The sequence below is a fragment of the Bubalus bubalis genome, chromosome 4, assembly GCF_019923935.1.
Source record: "Bubalus bubalis isolate 160015118507 breed Murrah chromosome 4, NDDB_SH_1, whole genome shotgun sequence".
NCBI lineage: Eukaryota > Metazoa > Chordata > Mammalia > Artiodactyla > Bovidae > Bubalus > Bubalus bubalis.
Window position 1 is genome coordinate 6,022,329 of NC_059160.1, and position 18,564 is coordinate 6,040,892.

The window sequence follows — 18,564 nt, forward strand, 5'->3', positions numbered from 1 at the left end:
GTGTTTGACCCCGAGGGGCTGAGCCTGGTATTAGGCCTGGCACCCATCCCGGCTGAGGCCAGCAGAGGGCCATGCTTGGGGCTCGAGCAGAGCCAGGCAGTGGGCCTGGGCCCTTCAGGTGCCTGGGCTGGACTTCCTGGATGCGTAGAGGGTGGACGGGACCTCCTCCCCAGGCTGGGGGCGAAGGCTGCACCCATTCTCTGCCCGTGTCTGCCGCTCCACCCTGGGCAGGCCACTTCCTCTCCTGGAAGGGTCATGAGAGGTGTTAGTCTGCATCCCATAGATGACCCAGCCCAGACATACCCAGCCAGAGGACTAGCCCCTCGCCCTCCCCACGGCCAGGGGTCCCACCCAAGCAAACAGGCCATGGCCAAGAAGTTGAAACACTTTATTTGGCTTATAAAATTCCATGTTCCGAAAGCGAGCTTCGAGCAGGGCTGAAGGCACAGGACGCTGTTTCTGGGATGGGGGCTCAGCTCAGAGGAGCACCTCTGGAACTGCTGGTCACCCCCTGGGCTGAGAGCAGACAGGTGGCCTGGTGGCTGTGGAAGCCCGGGGACCCCACCACCAGCAGTGCCTGACCCGCAGCGGCTGCAGTCCTCGGAGGGCGAGGCGTCCTCATTCCGAGAGCCGCCGGCCGCTCCTCCGGCCCTGGTTGTCCTGCCATATGCGGTAGTTGAGCATGGCCGCAAAGGCCAGCCAGGCCAGGTACGGATACAGCAGGCAGGCAGCCGGCGGGCTCACCTGGTGCCAGGCCATGGCCGTGGCTGCTGCCATGCCGCCAGTCAGCAGGAGATCCACCAAAGCCTGCAGAGACGAGGACGGGGAGGCCTGAGGCACCACAACCCACGGGGCGGTGTGTCCCAGCTGCCCACTGACCCCAGCAGCAGAGGGGACTCTCCAGCTGCCTCTCAGTGACATGGCCAAGCCCTGCTCCCGTTCTCTGCCTCAGTTTCTTCATCTGTAATATGGGAACCATCACCCTTGCCCAACTCTGCCACATGGAGGGGTGCACAGCATCAGCTGTAAGGTGGGTTTTCCTGCACCCAAGGCCCCTAAATCCATGGAGCTTCAGAGCCCCACAAGGCTTCCTTTGTGGAGGAAAAGCAGCTGAGGGGCACTGGTCTGCTAAGAGCTGTGTTCTCTCTTTTTGGCCACACCCTGTGGCATGTGGGATCTTAATTCGCATGTGGGATCTTAGTTCGCCAACCAGGGATCGAACGCAAACCCCCTGCACTGGAAGTGTGACGTCCTAGCCACTGCACTGCCAGGGAAGTCCTAAAATATTTATATTTATTTGGCTGCATTTGGCTTAGTTGCAGCAGGCGGGATTAGGTTCCCTGACCAGGGATCGAACCCGGGGCCCCCTGCATTGGGAGTGCGGAGTCTTGCCACTGGACCACCAGGGAAGTACCCACCCTGCTAAGACCTTCTGAATGGACCAGGAGCCATGTGCCTCCCCTGCCTCCCACCTTTAGATCCTGGCCCTGGGGGGCTGGGATGTGGTACCCCATGTCCCCCCAGGGAGGGGGCCATCTCCAGGGACCAGGGAGACAAGCCAAGGCCACACTTACCCAGCCCATTTGTCGAGCACCGAAGAAGAGGGGAGGCCATGCCCAGTTCAGAGCCAGCTGCCCAGCGTAGAGGCCCAGGGGAACCACCGCCTCCTTCGAGAAGCCCCCCAGCTCTTTCCAGATCATGTAGGAACCATACCTGAAACAGAGGCTACCGATCAGGGCACCAACAGGGAAGAGGCCAGGGGCCTCCCTGCAAGGCAGGAAGCCACACTCACCTCTGAGACCACAGAGTGATGACTCAGGCATGCCCTGCCACTGACTGCTATGTGACCTCAAGGAACTTGCTTAACCTCTCTGGGCCTTTGTCTCATGGGGTCGCTGCGGAGATCCTAGTTAATATGTTGGCGGTGCTAAGGGCAGTACCCGGCTGCCCTTAGGACAGGTACTCAATAAATAATTGAGTAGGACACTCAATAAATAATTGACATCATCAGTGTTGTCAAGAGTGAAGCATGTACAGAAGGCATGCAAATGAATGTGCCTTAGGGGATTTGGGGCTGGGCCTTAGGAGATAAGGATGAGTTTGCCAGGGTTAGGCCACAAAAATATGTAAAGGTTTAGGCCCATATACCAGCTTCCCTGGTGGCTCAGACGGTAAAGAATCTGCCTGCAAAGCAGGACATCCGGGTTCAACCCCTGGGCTGGGAAAATCCCCTGGAGAAGGGAAAGAAAGAAAATGAAAGCTTAGTCATGTCCGACTCTTTGCGACCCCATGGACTGTAACCTACCAGGCTCCTCTGTCCATGGGATTTTCCGAGCAAGGATACTGGAGTGGGTTGCCATTTCCTTCTCCAGGAGATCTTCCCCACCCAGGGATCGAACCCAGGTCTCCCGCATTGTAGACAGACGCTTTACTGTCTGAGCCACCAGGGAAAGCTATCCATTCCACTATTCTTGCCTGGAGAACTCCCATGGACAGAGGATCCTGGTGGGCTACAGTCCATGGGGTCGCAAAGAGTCAGACACGACTGAGTGACTAACACTTTCGGGGCATACATGAGACCCTGAGTCAGCCTGTGTTACTGTCAACGGTACTTCAAGGTCTGAGAGGGGCACTGGGGAGGTAAAGCAGAAGAGAACCTGGCCCTGGGGGGTCCTAGGACCACAAGGGCAGTGATACCACCGCTGATAACAATAGCTACTGCCCTCCTTCACAGCTCAGCTGGTAAAGAATGCGCCTGTGGTACAGGGGACCCTGGTTCGATTCCTGGGTTGGGAAGATCCGCTGGAGGAGGGGTAGGCTACCCACTCCAGGACTCTTGGGCTTCCCTTGTGGCTCAGCTGGTAAAGAATCCACCCACAATGCGGGAGACCTAGGTTCGATTCCTGGGTTGGGAAGATTCCCCTGGAGAAGGGAAAGGCTACCCACTCCAGTATTCTGCCCTGGAGAATTCCATGGACTGCATAGTCCATGGGGTTGCAAAGAGTCGGACACGACTGAGTGACTTTCACTTCACTTCTTCCACGTTTACACATGCAGGCACCTCTCTGCAAGCATTAGCTCACTCATCCTCATGATTACGTCATGAGGTGGGCAGGACTGTCACCCCCATCTTACAGGTGTGGAAACTGAGGCACAGAGGGGAGAAGTGCTCAGAGCTCTTGGCAGGCTGTAGGGAGGTGAGTCTGCATTTGAATCCAGCTAGTCTGAGGCCAGAGGCTGAGCTCTCTACTCTGAGAGGTCTGCCGGGTTCCGCAAATAGAGAGGTGATGCCAGACTGACGCTCTATGGGAATCGCGATGGGGAGGGGAGGCCTGGAGACTGGAGTAAGTGGGGGCAGCAACGGTGGGGCCCCTGGACTAGGACGGTGAGGAGAAAGCGGACACAGGAAGAACCGCAGGCCAACGGGGCAGGGCCAGGGCCTGGAAGAGGGTGCGGCCCGGCTGACACTCAGGACTGTCTTACTCCCATCAGGAGCCTGGGGCATCGGCCCGGTCTCCGCTCTCTGCCCGCTACAGTCCCACTGGGCTGGCACAGAACCTGCGTGTTGGGAACATTGCAGAGGATGGTGGGAAGCGGACCAGTCTCCTGGGTGCAAATCCCACTGCAGCCAGCAGGGTGCGCACTCCCTCACCCAGTCCCGCATTTCCTTCGGCACCTCCCAGGTCTGTGGAGGAAGGCCTGTAGGGCCCTGCGTCCTCGGGAGGTCTCTTGTCAAACGAGGGGTCGTGAACCTTAACAAAGGCAAAGCCTGACCCCAGGCGGACGCCCAACAAATGGCTACTATGACTGCCGCTGCTGTCCCTGCTATTGGTCTTGGAAGCATTCGCCTGCCTGCGTCTGAACTTTACAAACGGGGCCGGCCTCTCCCTGAAGTTGTAAAAACAGCCAGAGTGCCAGTATGAGGTTGCCACCCCTTCCAGAAAGCCTCAGAGGAAGGCGTTCGGTTGTGCAATCAACAGGCCTCACAGCTTTCTCCACCTTCACTTGCCAAACGGGGCCGGGAAACGGTACCCACTTCCCCACAGGCACCTGGAGAGTTCACCTCCGGAGGAGACGCTTGGGCCTCGGGCCTGGGCCTCCCCTGCCCCGCCTACCCAGCAGGTGGACAGGCCCAGCGCCACACCAGCGCCCACTCCCACCTACCCCATGGCCGAGTAGAGCGTGCCCCAGATGGGGGCCAGAATCCAGCGGGGCGGGTGCCACGGGGGCTTCTGCAGGCTGGCGTACCAGCGGAAACCCTCTCCGCGGATGTACTGGGCGCCCAGGAAGCCCCCCAGACTGGGCACCAGCGTGAAGCCCACAGCAGGCACCCAGGGCGGGGCCATTGCGGCTGCAGCTGCGGTTCCGGAAAGTTCTGAAAGAGAAGACAGGGCGGGGGTGAGAGATGGGCAGGCTCCAGAGTGGGGGGTGGGGCCTCCCCGGCGTTTCCTAAGGACCTCCTGTGAGCAGACCTGCAGTGGGTCTGTTACCGGCCCCTCATCCCTCATGGATTGACCAAGCAATTGATGGAACAAGCAGGAGTGCAGAAAAGATGTGCGAGGCTGAGGGGTGGGGGGTGCTGAGTTTACCCTACAGCCAGCGGCGCCCCAGCCCAAGAGCTCCAGGGAACACACTTCCACCCAAACTCCTGCCCCCACCCACAAGACTGCTCTGATGGGCAGGAGCCCCCTGGGTGCCCCTGCCCCCGTCAGCTCCACGTCAGTCCCTGCTCCAGCTGCCAAACTCCTCTGCTCACTCACCCTCACCCTTGACCTCATGTCTCCTGGTAAATGACCCCTCCTCTCTACCACCTAATTCAAGGCCAGTTTGGGTAGCCTCCACCAAGAAGGCCACCCAGCCCTTCCTCCCCAGGTCAAGTGCTGATCTGGGCTCTCCGAGGCTGCGTCCGTCCACACCTGTGCCCAGAGCTCCAGGACTTCCCATTCAGTCACTGTCATTCACATGACAACTGGTATCAGACAGCTTGGCTCGAGCACCCACTCCCCACCAACGTACTGTGTAAAGTCAAAGTCACTCAGTCATGTCCGACTTCTCTCTGCAACCCCACGGACTATACAGTCCATGAAATTCTCCAGGCCAGAATACTGGAGTGGGGTAGCCTTTCCCTTCTCCAGGGGATCTTTCCCACCCAGTGACCTCCAGCAAATGACGGGACATCAACATCCCGACCTGGGTCCAGCCCAGTGGGGGTATCTCTGTGGACAGGTGTTGCAGCGTCAGCCCACAGGTCTGCCCTGAAATTGCCTCCCCTTCCCTGTGTTCGGAGAGGGAAAGCAGCCTGCCTGGGGTCACACAGCACTCTGGGGCTCTGCCCAGGTCGAAAACCTTACAGTTGTGGGTGAGAAGGGACAGAGTTTAAGGCTGGTGAAGGCCCCTCAGCAGCCCTGAGAGGCCAGCAGGGCTCAGGCAGGACTGCCGCTACCACCACCCCAGGGCTGGAGTCCCCCGGGCAGGGGCCGAGGGGACTCAGTCTTCGGACTTGGCCTGTCGGCCACACCCTGTTGCCCAGCAGCCCCCAGGTCTGCACTGAGGACCTACCCGGCGCCCAGAGAGCTGAGCTCACTGGGGCCGAGAGTCCAGCCGGCTGGATGCTGGGGGCCAGTGCTGCCTGGACCTGCCATGGGACTCCCAAACCTATCTGCACCCCTGACTGGGCCTCAGTTTCCTCATTACAAAATGAAGGGACCGAGCTCCCGCTCACACACCCTGACTCCAGTTGGAGGGCCCGGGGGGTGTATAGGAGATAAGAGGCCCCGGAGCAGGACTCGGTTCAGCACACTTGCTGGGTGGGGGCTGGGCACCACGGTGGGTGGAAGAGAAGGGGCCCAGACCTCAGAGCAGGCACCCCAACCTGGGGTCAGAGAGAAGAGGGTGCAGGACGGAAAGGCAGCACTTTGTCCCAGGACACGGGAGGGGAGAGGGGCTGGAATGCACCTGGCATGCGGGCCAGCAGGTGCAGAGACGAGGCTATGCCCACCTGTAGGCACCAGGGAACCCTTGGGGTGCTGGGTGAAGGAGGAAGGCTGACGGGGGCAGCAGGGCAGCTGCTGTCCTGGAGATGCAGAAGCGCCCGAGACGCAGAAGCAAGCTCAGTGCCCAGCACCGGGGACTGCAAGGGACGGGCCAACCCCCAAGTCCAGCTGGGCGGACTCTTTAATAACATGACAACTGTCCTTAACATTCAGTGCAGAAAGCAGAATATAAAATAGACGACAGAATCATCCCGATTTTAGCAAAAAATAGATAACATGGATACGCATTTTAAAGACGGACCTCCCTGGTGGTCCAGTGCTTAAGACTCTGCCTTCCAATGCAAGGGGTGCAAGTTCAGCTTGCTGCAGGCTGTGGCCAACAAAACTTTTTTATAATGTAACAAGCACGTGAAGACGTTAGCAGCCGTCATCCCCCTAAAGCGAACACCTCCTGGGAACCGCTGTGAGCCGGGCCTGAGCACTGTCCTTTCTGACCCTGCAAGGGGCTCACACCATCTTACCCCACCTGCGTGCGGACCCAAGGTGCCGAGGGCAGGGACAGGGCCCCTCCACAAGCTGGTAGCTCGGGAGGCTACGGCCCACACTCGCCAGCAGGACTTAAGATGCTCTGTTATCGTTTTCCAAAATGTCTATAACGAGCACACTTTTAAACAGTGGGCCACATGCCACAACTAAAGATCCCACGTGCTGCGACTAAGACCTGGCGCAGCCAAATAAATAAAGAAATATTAGAAAAAAAAAAAAAGGAACCGTCAGAGGGTGTTAGGCATCCGGCAGACTCCGGCTCTGCCATCCAGTGAGTGAGTGCTCCGTCCCCGGGCCTCAGTGTTCTCACCTGTGGAATGGGCCCAGTGAGCCCACCCCCAGCCCCCACCGCGATCGCTGCACAGGTGAACCGTGAGGATAAACTGCCCAGGGCTGGCTCCCGACAGGTAAACCAGCCTGTTTCTCCCTCACCCCTTCCCACCCAGCCCTCCACTTTCCAGGGGGCACGGAACTGTTCCTGGGGCGAGGGGTGAGGATCTGATCTCACCACAGCACAAGGCCCACCTCTGCCAGGTCTAGGAGAGCACTGGCCCAGTGCCGGTACCAGGGGGACGCGGAGCCCGGGGACCCGGCCACCACGTGTCGCTTCAGGGGAGCCCAGGCCACCTTAGCTGCTTTCTCGTCTACACCACCGGGCACAACCCTGCTCGGCCTGTTTAATAGATGTGTTGAAACCACAGTCAAGTGGCAGCCTTTGGGCAACCATGACGAGCTGCGTTCAGGGCCTGAGGGCTCCCCTAGACCGTGACGTGGGCTGGGCAGGCGGGAGGGCTTCACCCCGCACTGACTCTCACACACAGACAGGGACACCGAGGCCCAGAGGTCCAGGGGCGGGCCGGGGGTCAGACCCTGAGCCAGGCCAGAGCTCAGGCCTCCTCAGGATGATCGTATGAGCCTTCGCCCAGGACAGTCCAATTTATGCTCACTTTGTCCCAAATGAATGCCCCCCCAGGAGTGTCCCTTTTACAGATGACCAAGGTTAATGCCACCAGTATATGACACGTGTCCCGGTTCAGGGAGGTGGACACAGTCAACGTGGTATTCTTGCCACAAATGCAAACTCTGGTCCAGTCCTGAGAAACTGTCACAGACCCGGCTGGAGGAACATTTGACCACATACCTGCCCTGCCCTCTAGCACTCTTGAAAAGGGCCAGGTCATGGAAGGCAAGGAAAGAAGACAGAAGGATGCATCACTGACTAAAGACAAGTAACAGCTAAACAGAAGGTGGCATCCTGGCAGACGGTGTCCTGGGCCAACGGATGGTGTTAGCAGGGTTAGCAACAGGGTGTGAATTTCCTGGTCCCAGAGGGGAAGCTGGGTGAAGGGTGTGTGGCAACTTGGTACTACCTCTGTGACTTTACCGTAAGTCTAAAATGAGTCCAAAATAAACATTTTAAAAAGAGTATCCTGCTTTGGACACAAATTTGCATCCCCTCCTACTTGTTTCTCCCTGCATTCATCACAGCATCAGTCCCTAACCTCCACCCCTGGCCCCAGACGCCCCACCTGCCACCAAGGCCCCTCAGAGGCTCCTGACCATTTGGTTTTTATTTCCTGGTGGTTGTGATTCACTGAAATGAAAGGCATACACACACAAGAAACCATTTTAAAGGGCACAGTTCAGGGGCAATTTCATACATTGCCAATGTTGTGCAACCATCTATATTAAGCTCCAAAACATCTCCATCACCCCCCAAAGGCCCCAGCACCCATGAGCAGTCCCTCCCTGGTCCTCCTGTCCCCAGCCCCTGGCAACCACCAGGCTGCTTCCTGTGTCTACAGATTTGCCTTTTCCGACATCGCAACTAGGGGGAACCATGCAATTTGTGGACCGTAGGGTCTGGCTTCTCCCACCAAGCGTGTTTTTGAGGTTTATGAACATCGTGGCCTGTGTCCATACTTCTCCCCAAGGTGTCATGGGCAGGTGTCACCCCATCACAGCTCCCAACCGGTGCCCAGGCTCCCAGCCAGTCCCCAGGGTGCCAGCTGACGGGGCTGGAGAGCCCATCACCCTGGCCCCTTGCTGGGCAGAACAAGCAAAGGCCTGGGAAGGGGTGCTGGCTCTCCCAAGGCCGCGGTGACGGAGCACGGCTTGAACCCCACACTTCTGCCCACCCGTCCAGGCTGCTGTGTTCATCTATGCACCATTGGACCAAGGGGATTAATGGGTCTGCCCAGCCCTGGGGTCAGAAAATAGGTAGCTCAGATGCCCATGTGGAAACAGTCCAGACAGGGAGCTTCCTGAGGCCTCATGGGGACAGCCAGGCTCTTGAATCACCTGATTAGGGGACCCACCAGGCTGAGTCATGCTGGGCTGGGCAGGGCTGGGTGGTGCAGCTGGCCCAGGCAGGCCTGAGAGGGACCCACTCTGGGATGGGCTTGTTGTTCAGTTTCTCAGTCGTGTCTGACTCTCTGCGACCCCATGGCCTGCAGCATGCCAGGCCTCCCTGTCCTTCACCAACTCCTGGAGTTTGCTCAAACTCATGTCCATTGAGTCAGTGATGCCATCCAGCCATCTCGTCCTCTGTCGCCCCCTTCTCCTCCTGCCCTGAATCTTTCCCAGCCTCAGGGTCTTTTCCAGTGAGTTAGCTCTTCGCATCAGGTGGCCCAAGTATTAGGGTTAGGGACCACCAGTGGTCAGGAAGGGGCTCAGGCAGAGGGGCAAAGCCACCCACCTGTCCTTTATTTGTTTCCATCAGACGGTGACTCAGAGCCCAAACTTTGGCTCCATCTCCAACTTTCTTGGTGAACTCAGGCCAAAGCTCCACTTTGGGCCTCAGTTTCCCCTGACATCAGGTGGGTACCACCTGCCCTGCCTGCTTCATGGGGTTATGGGGAGACTCAAGCGAGGGCCAACAAGCGAGGGGATGGGAGGGTCAGAGTTGGGGGCCACGCATCCCTCCAGGAGAAGACCCAGCCTCATGGCGCAGACCCAAGGCTGAGAAAATGTCAGCCGGTCAGTCACCCAACACTCAGGGGGTGAAAATGCTTCTGAAAGGCCTCATCCTTGAGGCCTGAGGCCACTGAAACCTCGACCAAGAAGAGGCCCAGCAAAGCAGAGCCCTGGGGTCAGGAGAAGGCACTTGGCCTCTGGGAGTGAGCAGGGTGGGGAGGAGCTTGGCGGAGGCCCAGGCTGGGCTCACACTGGGTCAGCATCACTCCACCCAGCTTCACAGCAGCCACCAGGGAGGGGCCAGCCACCTCTCAACTGAGTCCCACACCGTCTCGGCCTCCATGGCACACACCATTCTCCAGGTGAGGAAACCAAAGCACAAGGCGTCACTGAAGTTTCCAGATCTGGGTGACCCTGAAGCCCACACCACCCCTCCAGGCCCTGATCTGGGAGCCTGCTGGCCTTAGCTCTGGGTCATATGGCCAGTCACAACAAGGGCTGGGTCACCTCCCCTCCGCCAGCCTCCTCCAGCCTGACAAGGCCTGCCCCAGAAGCCTGCCAGGTCGAGGGGTGTGGGGTGAGCCCTCAAGCTCCTCCCACCCCACCTCAGCCACTCCACCCTCTGCCTGCACTCCAGAAGATTCTCTAAGGGCCAACAGCCTCACTGCCTCCAGCCTCAGGGCCAGTGTCCCATCCCCGAGAGGCATCAGGTCCGGACTGGGCTCACGGGCAGCAGTTTCAGGATGAGTCCTCCCGGGCCCCCTGGGGCAAGACCCGGGGTCTCTGGTCCCAGTGATGCTTCACTCCTGGGCTCTGTGTCCCTGTCTGCAAAGTGGGGGTCGAGCCAATGGGCCTCTGGAGGAGCCCTCTGCCCTCTGAGGCCAGAGACAGAGGGGGACAGAAAGCGCTGCCCAGAAACTGGCAGAGTTCTGCCATTTCTCTGCTCCCCACCCCCAGGCTGTACCCTCCAGAGCCTTATCTTTCCTGCAAGCCACCACTGATGGTCCCAGGGACTTGTTTTAAGACTCTCCCCCTCTTTTTTTTTTTAATGACTCACAACTAATCCTCCTCATGACAAGCTCTGTTCATCTCTTTCATTATGAAAATATCCAGTGTAACAGACCACACAGTTCTAAAAGATTCTGCCTCCGGCTGGAAACCCGGCCGGTGTGGGGTGGGGGCGGCGGGGGCTGGGGGTGACAAGAGGGAATCTGCTTTAGGGAGAATGACTAATTTTTTAAGACAGAGTGCATACACAAACATTGCCAGCACGATCAAAAATAAGTCACAGGAAATGCAAATGAGAGACAGATTCAAAAATGAAATCGGGAAAAGTCAAAAGTGTAGGCAGCAGAAAGTAGTCTCTCCCCCTGCAGCGCCCCCCACCCTCCCCTCCCCAGCGACCCACCATCAGTGGTTTCTGGTTTCTGCCAGATCCAGCTGGATACCACTCAGTCATGGGCGTAGGGGCAGGCAGCACGTGTGTGTACACGCATACACACACAGACACTCTGCAGGCAGAGAAAGTGGCCTCTGGGCTTGCACTGTGGAGGCGGCAGGCCTCTGCCATCGGACCACGAGAGCATCTGAATCCCGGCCGCCCTGCTCTCAGCCCCTGGGCTGGGTCCTGGGTGAGCGCGTCAGGCCCTCCTCTGTTCAAAGCCCCCCTTGGGCACCTAGGATTCCCACTGAGCCCCCCTCTGGGGGTACTGAGCACCTGTCTCCCTGCTCTCCGAAGAGGCTGGCCGCCTCCCCTCCCTTCCTCCCCAGCACCTTTCCCAACCCAGAGCTACCAGGCAGGAGCAGACCCTGCCTCCTGCTGCCCTGTGTGGGGTCCCCACACCTCACAGAGACACGGGGGCCCGTGGCCCTGTGCCAGGCACCTTGGGCCATGCTCCTCGTCCGCAGCCTCCTCCCTGGACATGACCCTTTTGGAACAGCCTCAACCCCATATCCTCAGGGAAGGCTAGAGTCCTGGTCCTCCTGCCGTTCTCTCCGTTGCACATGGCCAGTACCAGGGACCATCATATTTCATTAGGCCAGCAGAGAGACTCCCAACCCAGGCCAGGCCACGGGGCCTTTGCCAGGCTGCTCCGGCACTCAGCAGCGTGTCCATAGCTGGAACCCCCACTGTAAGCAGACAGGGCAAAACAATCCCCAAGGAAGAACCAGGCATGGCTCTCTTGACACAAGAGAAACCATTTTAGGACTGACCTGTTTCATGATGTAAGCCTGGCCGGGGTTCTTTGCCCTTGAACAGATCCCAGTAATAATCTTAAGGGAATGAATGAACAAACAGGCAAGAGAAGTAACAACCACAAAGATAATAAGTCAGTTGTGAAGACTCCCAGTTGTTTCCATGGTGAAAGTTGGCCTGAAACAAGTTTTTTTTTTTTTTTTAGCTGTTTTGCAGAATTTCATCCCCACCCTCTCAATCCCCACTCCCAGCCAACAGATCGACTGGAACCTAAGGAACAAGAAGTTGACCTTTGCTGATCCCTTGTGATTTCAATCAACAGAAGCTTGGACGTTGCTGCGCTTTGTCCCAATCGTATGAATTCTATGAATTCTCCTCCACTCAAGCTCCTTTATGAATACGCATGGATGCTTAGCTGCCTGCAATACAGGAGACCTGGGTTTGATCTCTGGGTCAGGAAGATCTCCTGGAGAAGGGAATGGCTACTCATTCCAGTATTCTTGCCTGGAGGATTCCAGGGACAGAGGAGCCTGGTGGGCTACAGTCCACGGGGTGGCAAAGAGTCGGACATGACTTGAGTGACTAACACACACAGTTTTGCTGTGGGAGGAGATGCTGCTTTGGGAAAGCTGCAAGACGCTCTCCTTAGTTGTTGCAAGTAAGAAATCCTTCCTTCTCCCCATCTTTGGCTTGGTTGTGCCTTTTGGCTGGCCACCCACCAAGAGGCAAACCCAGTCATCAGGGAACACCACGACCCCTGCCACCAGGGCTCCCAGCTCCCACCTCTTTTTCAGGAGAGGCAGCTCACAGTTGGGGGTCCTGCCCACGCCAGGGGCGCAGGCTACAGTCCACGGGAATCTAGGGACCCGGTTCTAAGGCTCTGCGGGGCCTTCTCTGGCTTTGAGCAAATGACTTCCCCTTTTCAGCCTGGGTTTCCTCCTGTAGAAGTGGGGTGTCTCAAGTGGATCAGGAGCACGAGGTCTCCCTGGCATTTTGTGATCTCAAGTACCTGGCTCTGCCACTCCCGCCCTCTGCAGGACTCGGGGGCTCAGCTAGGGAATGGGCGGGAAGCAGGGGTGCCTGGACCCCGGAGGGGTGCGGCAGGGCCGGGCTGCCCAAGGTCCCCCTCCCGCGCCCCCCATCTCGCCAGGATCCCGAAGCGCAGGAACGCGAGCGCGGAGGCCAGGACTGGGGTCCCTGCCGCCCCGGCCGCCCCTCTGGCCGATCCGGGTGAGTGCTGCCCCGTGGCCTCCCGCCGCAGTTTCCCCTCAGACCCCGCGCCGGCTGTCAGGCGATGTCGGGGGTCGCTCCCCACGGGGGCCCCTTTCCCGCCACCCCCTCGGCGCCCCGTCCCCACTCACCAGCGACGACGAGGACTCGGCTCCAGGAAGGGCACTGCGCGGCGGGAGGTGGTGGCCCTTCCCGAGGCCCGCCCTTTCCCGCCCGCCCGGCCCCGCCCGGCTTGGCTGCAAGCCCGGGCCGCGCCGCCCACAGCCCCGCGGGTCCGGGCGCTCCCGCCTCCGGCCGCCGCCTCCCCTGGGCGCCCACAGCCCCGCGGGTCCCGGCGCTTCAGCCTCCGGCCTCTGCCTCCCCCCGGCGCGGGCACGAGCGGGTCTCCCGGCCGCTGCTCCTTCCCCCGATGGCCGCCGCGCCGCGCCGCGCAGACTCAGCCGGCGCTGCAGGCAGGTCCCTTCTCCTCTTGAGCCTTTTTCCCCTCTGTGGGGAACTGCAGTCGCCTGATGGCAGAACCTTAAACAGCCTCCTACACAGCCGCCCTGGGCCCCCATCTCCGGAGGAGCACCCCAGTTCCTTTAGCTATCACCCCAGGACAGCAGCCAGAGCTGCATTCTTGAGTCTGGGCTTGGCTGCCTTGTGGCTGGCTCGCTCAGCCTCCATCCCCTCATCTGTAAAATGGGCCCAGCATGGCGGGACTGAGGAGGATGCCAGGTGGTAATACAGGAGACCACAGACGCTGGACATTCAGTGAGCATCACAGCCCAGAGGTGGCCTCCAGTTTGCCAGGGTCACTCTGATGAGACAGCATGTCCAGGTCCTGACCTTGAGCACCTCACCTCTTCATCTGCTGGTGCTGCTTAATGACTGCAGCCCCAGGCCTGTCCTGGCCCCCTTGGCGAACTCGGCCTGGCAGGGCCCCCTAGACGGCCGAACCACAATTGCCCACACTGGACACTAGAGGCAGGGAAGCGGGGGACAAGGTCAACTATGCCTGCTTCCCTGGGGCTGGGGTCTGACTTTCCTAGGCCCTGGCATTTCTGCCTTCATGGGCAGCCTTTGACTGTGTTGATCTAAAGATAAGGATGAAAAAAGGATAACGTTCTCTTCATCTTTTTCTTCTGATTTTAAAAGAAATTACATTTTCCTGGATCCTTCAAAGTACCGGGGCCCAGGCATTGCGGCTGTTGTTTCTAATGAAGTGGGTCTGGCCACGCCTGCCAGCGAGCTGCCAGCCCTGGCCCTCTTCCTGTAAGGAGGTGCCCGGTGGCTTGCCCCGGAAGCCCCGTGGGGGGAGGCATCACAGCTTTCCTCCCGCCCAACCCCGCCTGCATGCGGGGCTCCAGGCCCACAGGGGAGCCTCCTGGTAGGCAGAGATGTCCACTCCCAAACCCTTGCTGCACACCAGGGCTGGGGACGGGGGGCGGGGGAGGGGGGCAGAAGAAACATACCCGGCCCCTCCTTTTTTATAGAGGAGACCCTACATTGCAGAGGGCCAGTGGCTGCCCGAGGGATTCACACATGGGTCCAGATGAGATGTGGGTGCCCCTCCCATGTCGGGAAGCCTCCCGTTAATTTGCGCCTCCCTCTGTCCAATCCCAGAGACCCCACCTGAGCCTGGTCTGCTGTCCTCCCTAGCTGGCCCCCAGCTCCTCTCTTGCTCCTTCCATGCCCCTACCCCAACCCCGGCTCAGGATCCTCTGTGACTCCCACTGCCTTAGGATCCAGTCCAAGCCTTTCACTTGACGCTCAAGGCCCCGACTACCTGACCTGTGCCACCTGCACACCTGTGCACACATTTCCCCTCATCCTGGGCAACTCGACGTGTCCAAGACTGACGGCTCCAACACAAGCAAAGCCCAGTCAGTCCAGGAAGGAGGCATGGAAAACACCCTCCCAAAACCCAGAGAATGCTCAGAGAGGTGACAGGGTCACCCTGCTTGCCAGTCGGTTAGGCGCCTGCATTCTTAACCACTGTGTCATTCGGCTTCTCAATTCTAAGTATGATTCAGATGCAGTTATTTCCCTCTGTTTTATCTGTGTGTTTACTTTCTTACATGAGTAATTCATATTCAAAGGAACTGGAAAATATAAACAAAAGGAAAAAAAATAAAGTCACCTACTCTCCCATCACCCACCGTGAACACTTTGAGAGTCTTACTGTGCTTTTTTCTAAGCATATAGGCACGTGTTCCTTTGCAAGAATGCCTTCATGCTGTACAGTCATTGGTTCTGTAATTTGTTTTCTTCCCCTTACAATAAATCAAAAACCTCTTTCTACTTCATCAAACATTTGTCTGCATTGTTTCTCTTAATTGTGGACTGTTTCAAACAAACAGAAACATATATAAAACAGCCCTATACTGATTCGCCTGCTAGAGAGAGTGGGCATGACGGCCAGGCCAGAGGAAGACCCCCTGGGAAGGTGAAACTCTCTGGGGCACAGACTGGCCTCAGCCTCCCTAAGCATTGACAAGAGTCCTCTGGGGCAGCCAGAGGGCAAGGCCGGGGTGTGGCTGCCCTACCAGCATGTACTGCAGGGCGGCAGTGTGGACTTTTAGTACAAAGCAGTCAGAGGCATGGGTGGTCTGTCTTCTTGCTTTTGAGCTCACTGCACCTGTGTCCAGATCTCAGGAGCACTTCTGCAGACACTTCTGTGAGGTGGAACAGTGTCCTTCATGGAGCCAGGCAGCAGGACATGGAGGGGAGAAAAGGGTTCATCAGACAGTGATCAAGACAGCCAAGGGTGGGTGCGAGCCTAGGCCAGGCTCACCAGATAGTCAGCTTTTTTTCCTTGGTTGTGCTGGCTCTTCTCTGCTGCACGGGCTCGCTCTGGTTGCGGTGAGCCGGGGCTTCTCTCCAGTCGTGGTGCTCTGGCTGCTCACTGTGGGGTTTCTCTTGCTTCAGAGCACGGGCTCTAAAGCACAGACTCAGAAGCTGTGGTACACAGACTTTGCTGCTCCATGGCATGGGGAATCTTCTTGGACCAGGGATTGAACCCATGTCCCCTGCATTGGCAGATGGATTCCTAACCACTGGACCACCAGGGAAACCTCCAGGAGGCAGTCTTAAGAAAGACAGCAAAGGAGGTATCTTTTCGGAGATCTTGCATTCTATTCCATGGCTGTCTTGAAGGATGCTTGACTGAGTGACAATTCAAAGTTGGAGATCCTTGCCCCGCAGCATCATGAGGACATACTGATGAGCCAGCTGAAGCCCTTCTGCATTCTTAGCCTTTCTGTGTAAAACCTGTTTTGTTCTTCCTGGGCAGTTTTAAGCTTTTCGTCTCCAGAGTTCTGGAATTCTATACTGATAACTCCTCGACATGGGTCTAATTTCATCCATGGTGCCAGCTCTTGGGATGTTCATATCCTTTATTTTTTCAGAAATTAAAAGTTTTGGTTTCCTTCCCTCCAACTTCTCACTTCTCTTTCTTGAATCCCTGTTACTCAGAATCCTGGACTTCCTGGGCTGGTTTCTAACTTCCTTTCTTCTCAGAATTTGCTTTTTTTTAAAAAAAAAAAAAAAAAAAGGAAAAACTTTTGTGAAGTTTCTTCAACTTTCTCTTCCTGGCCCTCTATTGATTTTTTTAAAAATATTTATTTATTTATTTGCACCAGGTCTTTACTTGCAGCATGCAAACTCTTTAGTTGTGGCATATGGGATCTAGTTCCCTGACCAGGGATCGAACCTGGGTCCCCTGCACTGGGAGCATGGAGTCTTAGCCACCGGACCACCAGGGAAGTCCCTAATTTTTTTACTTAATTTTTTTTTTTTTTTTTTTTTGCACGTGGGATCTTAGTTAGCTGACCAGGGATCAAACCAGTGCCCCCTCCATTGGAAGCATGGAGCCTCAAGCATGGGACCTCCAGGGAAATCCCTCTGTTGATTTTTTTAAAATTCTGCTGTCTTATTTGTTATTTCCAAGGCACTATTTTTTTGCGTGTTTGTTTGTTTGTTTTCTGAATGTTCTTAAAAAAAAAAACAACTTCCTGTGTTTTTTTTTTTCATTGACGCAATGGCTTCACTTACCTCTCAGTTATCAAGGGTAATTTTCTTAAAACAATTACTTTCTTCTCTCAAGATTGTTCTTGATTCCTATCAGAGATGCGGAAGAGAGGTTCAGGTTAAGACATGAACAGAGGACACGCTGTTGTTATTTTTTATTTTATATTGTTGCTATTATTTACTTTTGTTATTGTTGTTATTTTTTATTCTTTGCCACACTGCCCAGTTGCAGCATCTTAGGTTCAATCCCCACCAGGGACTGAGCATGGACCACAACAGCGAAAGCACCAAGCCCTAACCACTGGGCAACCGGGGGATTCCCACGTTGCCGTTGTCTTCTTTATTTATTTTTCTGTATGTTAGAGGCTTTCCTCAGATGTTTGAGGATGTTCGGCTGGCTGCTCATGATTAGAAGAAAAAGGAAAATAAGTCTACAGATAGTATACGTTGAATTAGCTTCACTGTGAGTTGAACTTGGCGGCTGTTCGGTAACTTCCTGGTCTGTCAGTATCCTCATTTATTTGTTAGATATTTGTTTATTTATTTCTGGCTGTCAGGTCTCAGTTGCAGCCTGTGAGATCTTCTGCTATGGTACTCAGGCTCAAGGGCAGCTTTCTTCAGACAGTTACTTTCTTTTCTCATGATAGTATCTGATTCCTATGCATTGTTGTTATTTTTTGTAGCTCTGCTCAGCTTGAAGAATCTTGGATTGTGGCAGCCAGGGATCCAACCATCATCCCCTGCATTGGAAGGCAGATTCTTAACCACTGTCACTAACCACCAGGGCCATCTGCGGCAGTATCTTTAGAATTTTCCTCTTGGACTGGTCACAGTCTCCAAAGGCCCTCCACCTCTTGCCTGGAGGGTAGGGGTCTGGCTGAACATTTCTGGGAACCCAGCTGGGGAGAGCATGGGCAGAATCTCTGCATTCAGCAGTCAGTATCCACTGTTCCGGGACAGTCCTCACAATTACCCCTGTCCCTGCTTGCCCAGCCTTTAGCAGAGCTAAGAATTTGCCAGAATGAGGGAGAGGTAGAGACAGGAAAGATATCTAAAGATCTGTCTTCTTCAAAGACACCTTCAAATAGTTCTCTTTATTTCAGCCTTTTTGACCCTTAGATCTACAAGTGGCTACTGCTGCCAGTTCCTAAGCATTTGAGAATTCTGTTGTATGAATAAGGGCTGGTTCTCAGCTCTCAGTTGTCTGCAGTCTGCTAAATCAGGTAATACTGGGCATCCTGCTTTCTAGCTGGAAGAGATTCTGTTGCTAGGGCCCCCTTTCCTGTTCTCTCTGTTCTGTGGTTTATGTCTTTAAACGATTCCTCTTCTGTGGGTTGATGGGCTTCTGGGGGCAGCGTGTCCTCTGTTCATGTCTTAACCTGAACATCTCTTCCACATCTTTGAGGACACAGCATTGTATGGACTTACCATCATTAGCTAATCACCTTTAGTTGGATATGCACCTCATTTCCATCTTTTCTGTGTCAAAAGCAAGGGGCCTGCACATGTCCTAAGAGCTATGTCTTTGCTCATCTGATTCTTTTCTCAGGACAAACCCACTTGGGAGATTTGATGATGTGAGTCCACCTAGATCTTTCTCAGTCTGAGATGTGTGTGTGTCCAGAGCTCCTTAGAGGCTGGCAGGGGAGGAAAGGGGTATAGATACAGGTG

The 18,564-nt window shown here is 56.2% G+C and overlaps 1 protein-coding gene and 1 non-coding gene across 2 annotated transcripts; both read right to left on the reverse strand.

The window, feature by feature from the left end:
* Positions 1–371: 371 nt before the first annotated feature.
* TSPO (translocator protein) lies at positions 372–13,170 on the reverse strand. Its single transcript, XM_006058714.4, has 4 exons — positions 13,014–13,170; positions 4,165–4,375; positions 1,575–1,713; positions 372–807 (listed from the first exon to the last, which is right to left on the reverse strand). The coding sequence occupies exons 2-4, from the start codon at positions 4,344–4,346 to the stop codon at positions 619–621; spliced, it is 510 nt and encodes a 169-aa protein (XP_006058776.1). The 5' UTR covers positions 4,347–4,375; positions 13,014–13,170; the 3' UTR covers positions 372–618.
* Positions 1,337–1,409, reverse strand: TRNAG-CCC. Its single transcript has one exon. It is a non-coding gene; the product is annotated as a tRNA-Gly (tRNA).
* Positions 13,171–18,564: the final 5,394 nt, after the last annotated feature.

What these genes read in the sequence shown, in the direction of transcription:
- TSPO (XM_006058714.4), bottom strand. Translation starts at nt 4,346, where the DNA reads ATGGCCCCGCCCTGGGTGCCTGCTGTGGGCTTCACGCTGGTGCCCAGT. An exon ending in ACGCTCTACTCGGCCATGGG is followed by an intron (nt 1,714 to 4,164) that starts GTAGGTGGGAGT and finishes CCTCTGTTTCAG; the next exon opens with GTATGGTTCCTACATGATCT. An exon ending in GTGCTCGACAAATGGGCTGG is followed by an intron (nt 808 to 1,574) that starts GTAAGTGTGGCC and finishes TCGTCTCTGCAG; the next exon opens with GCTTTGGTGGATCTCCTGCT.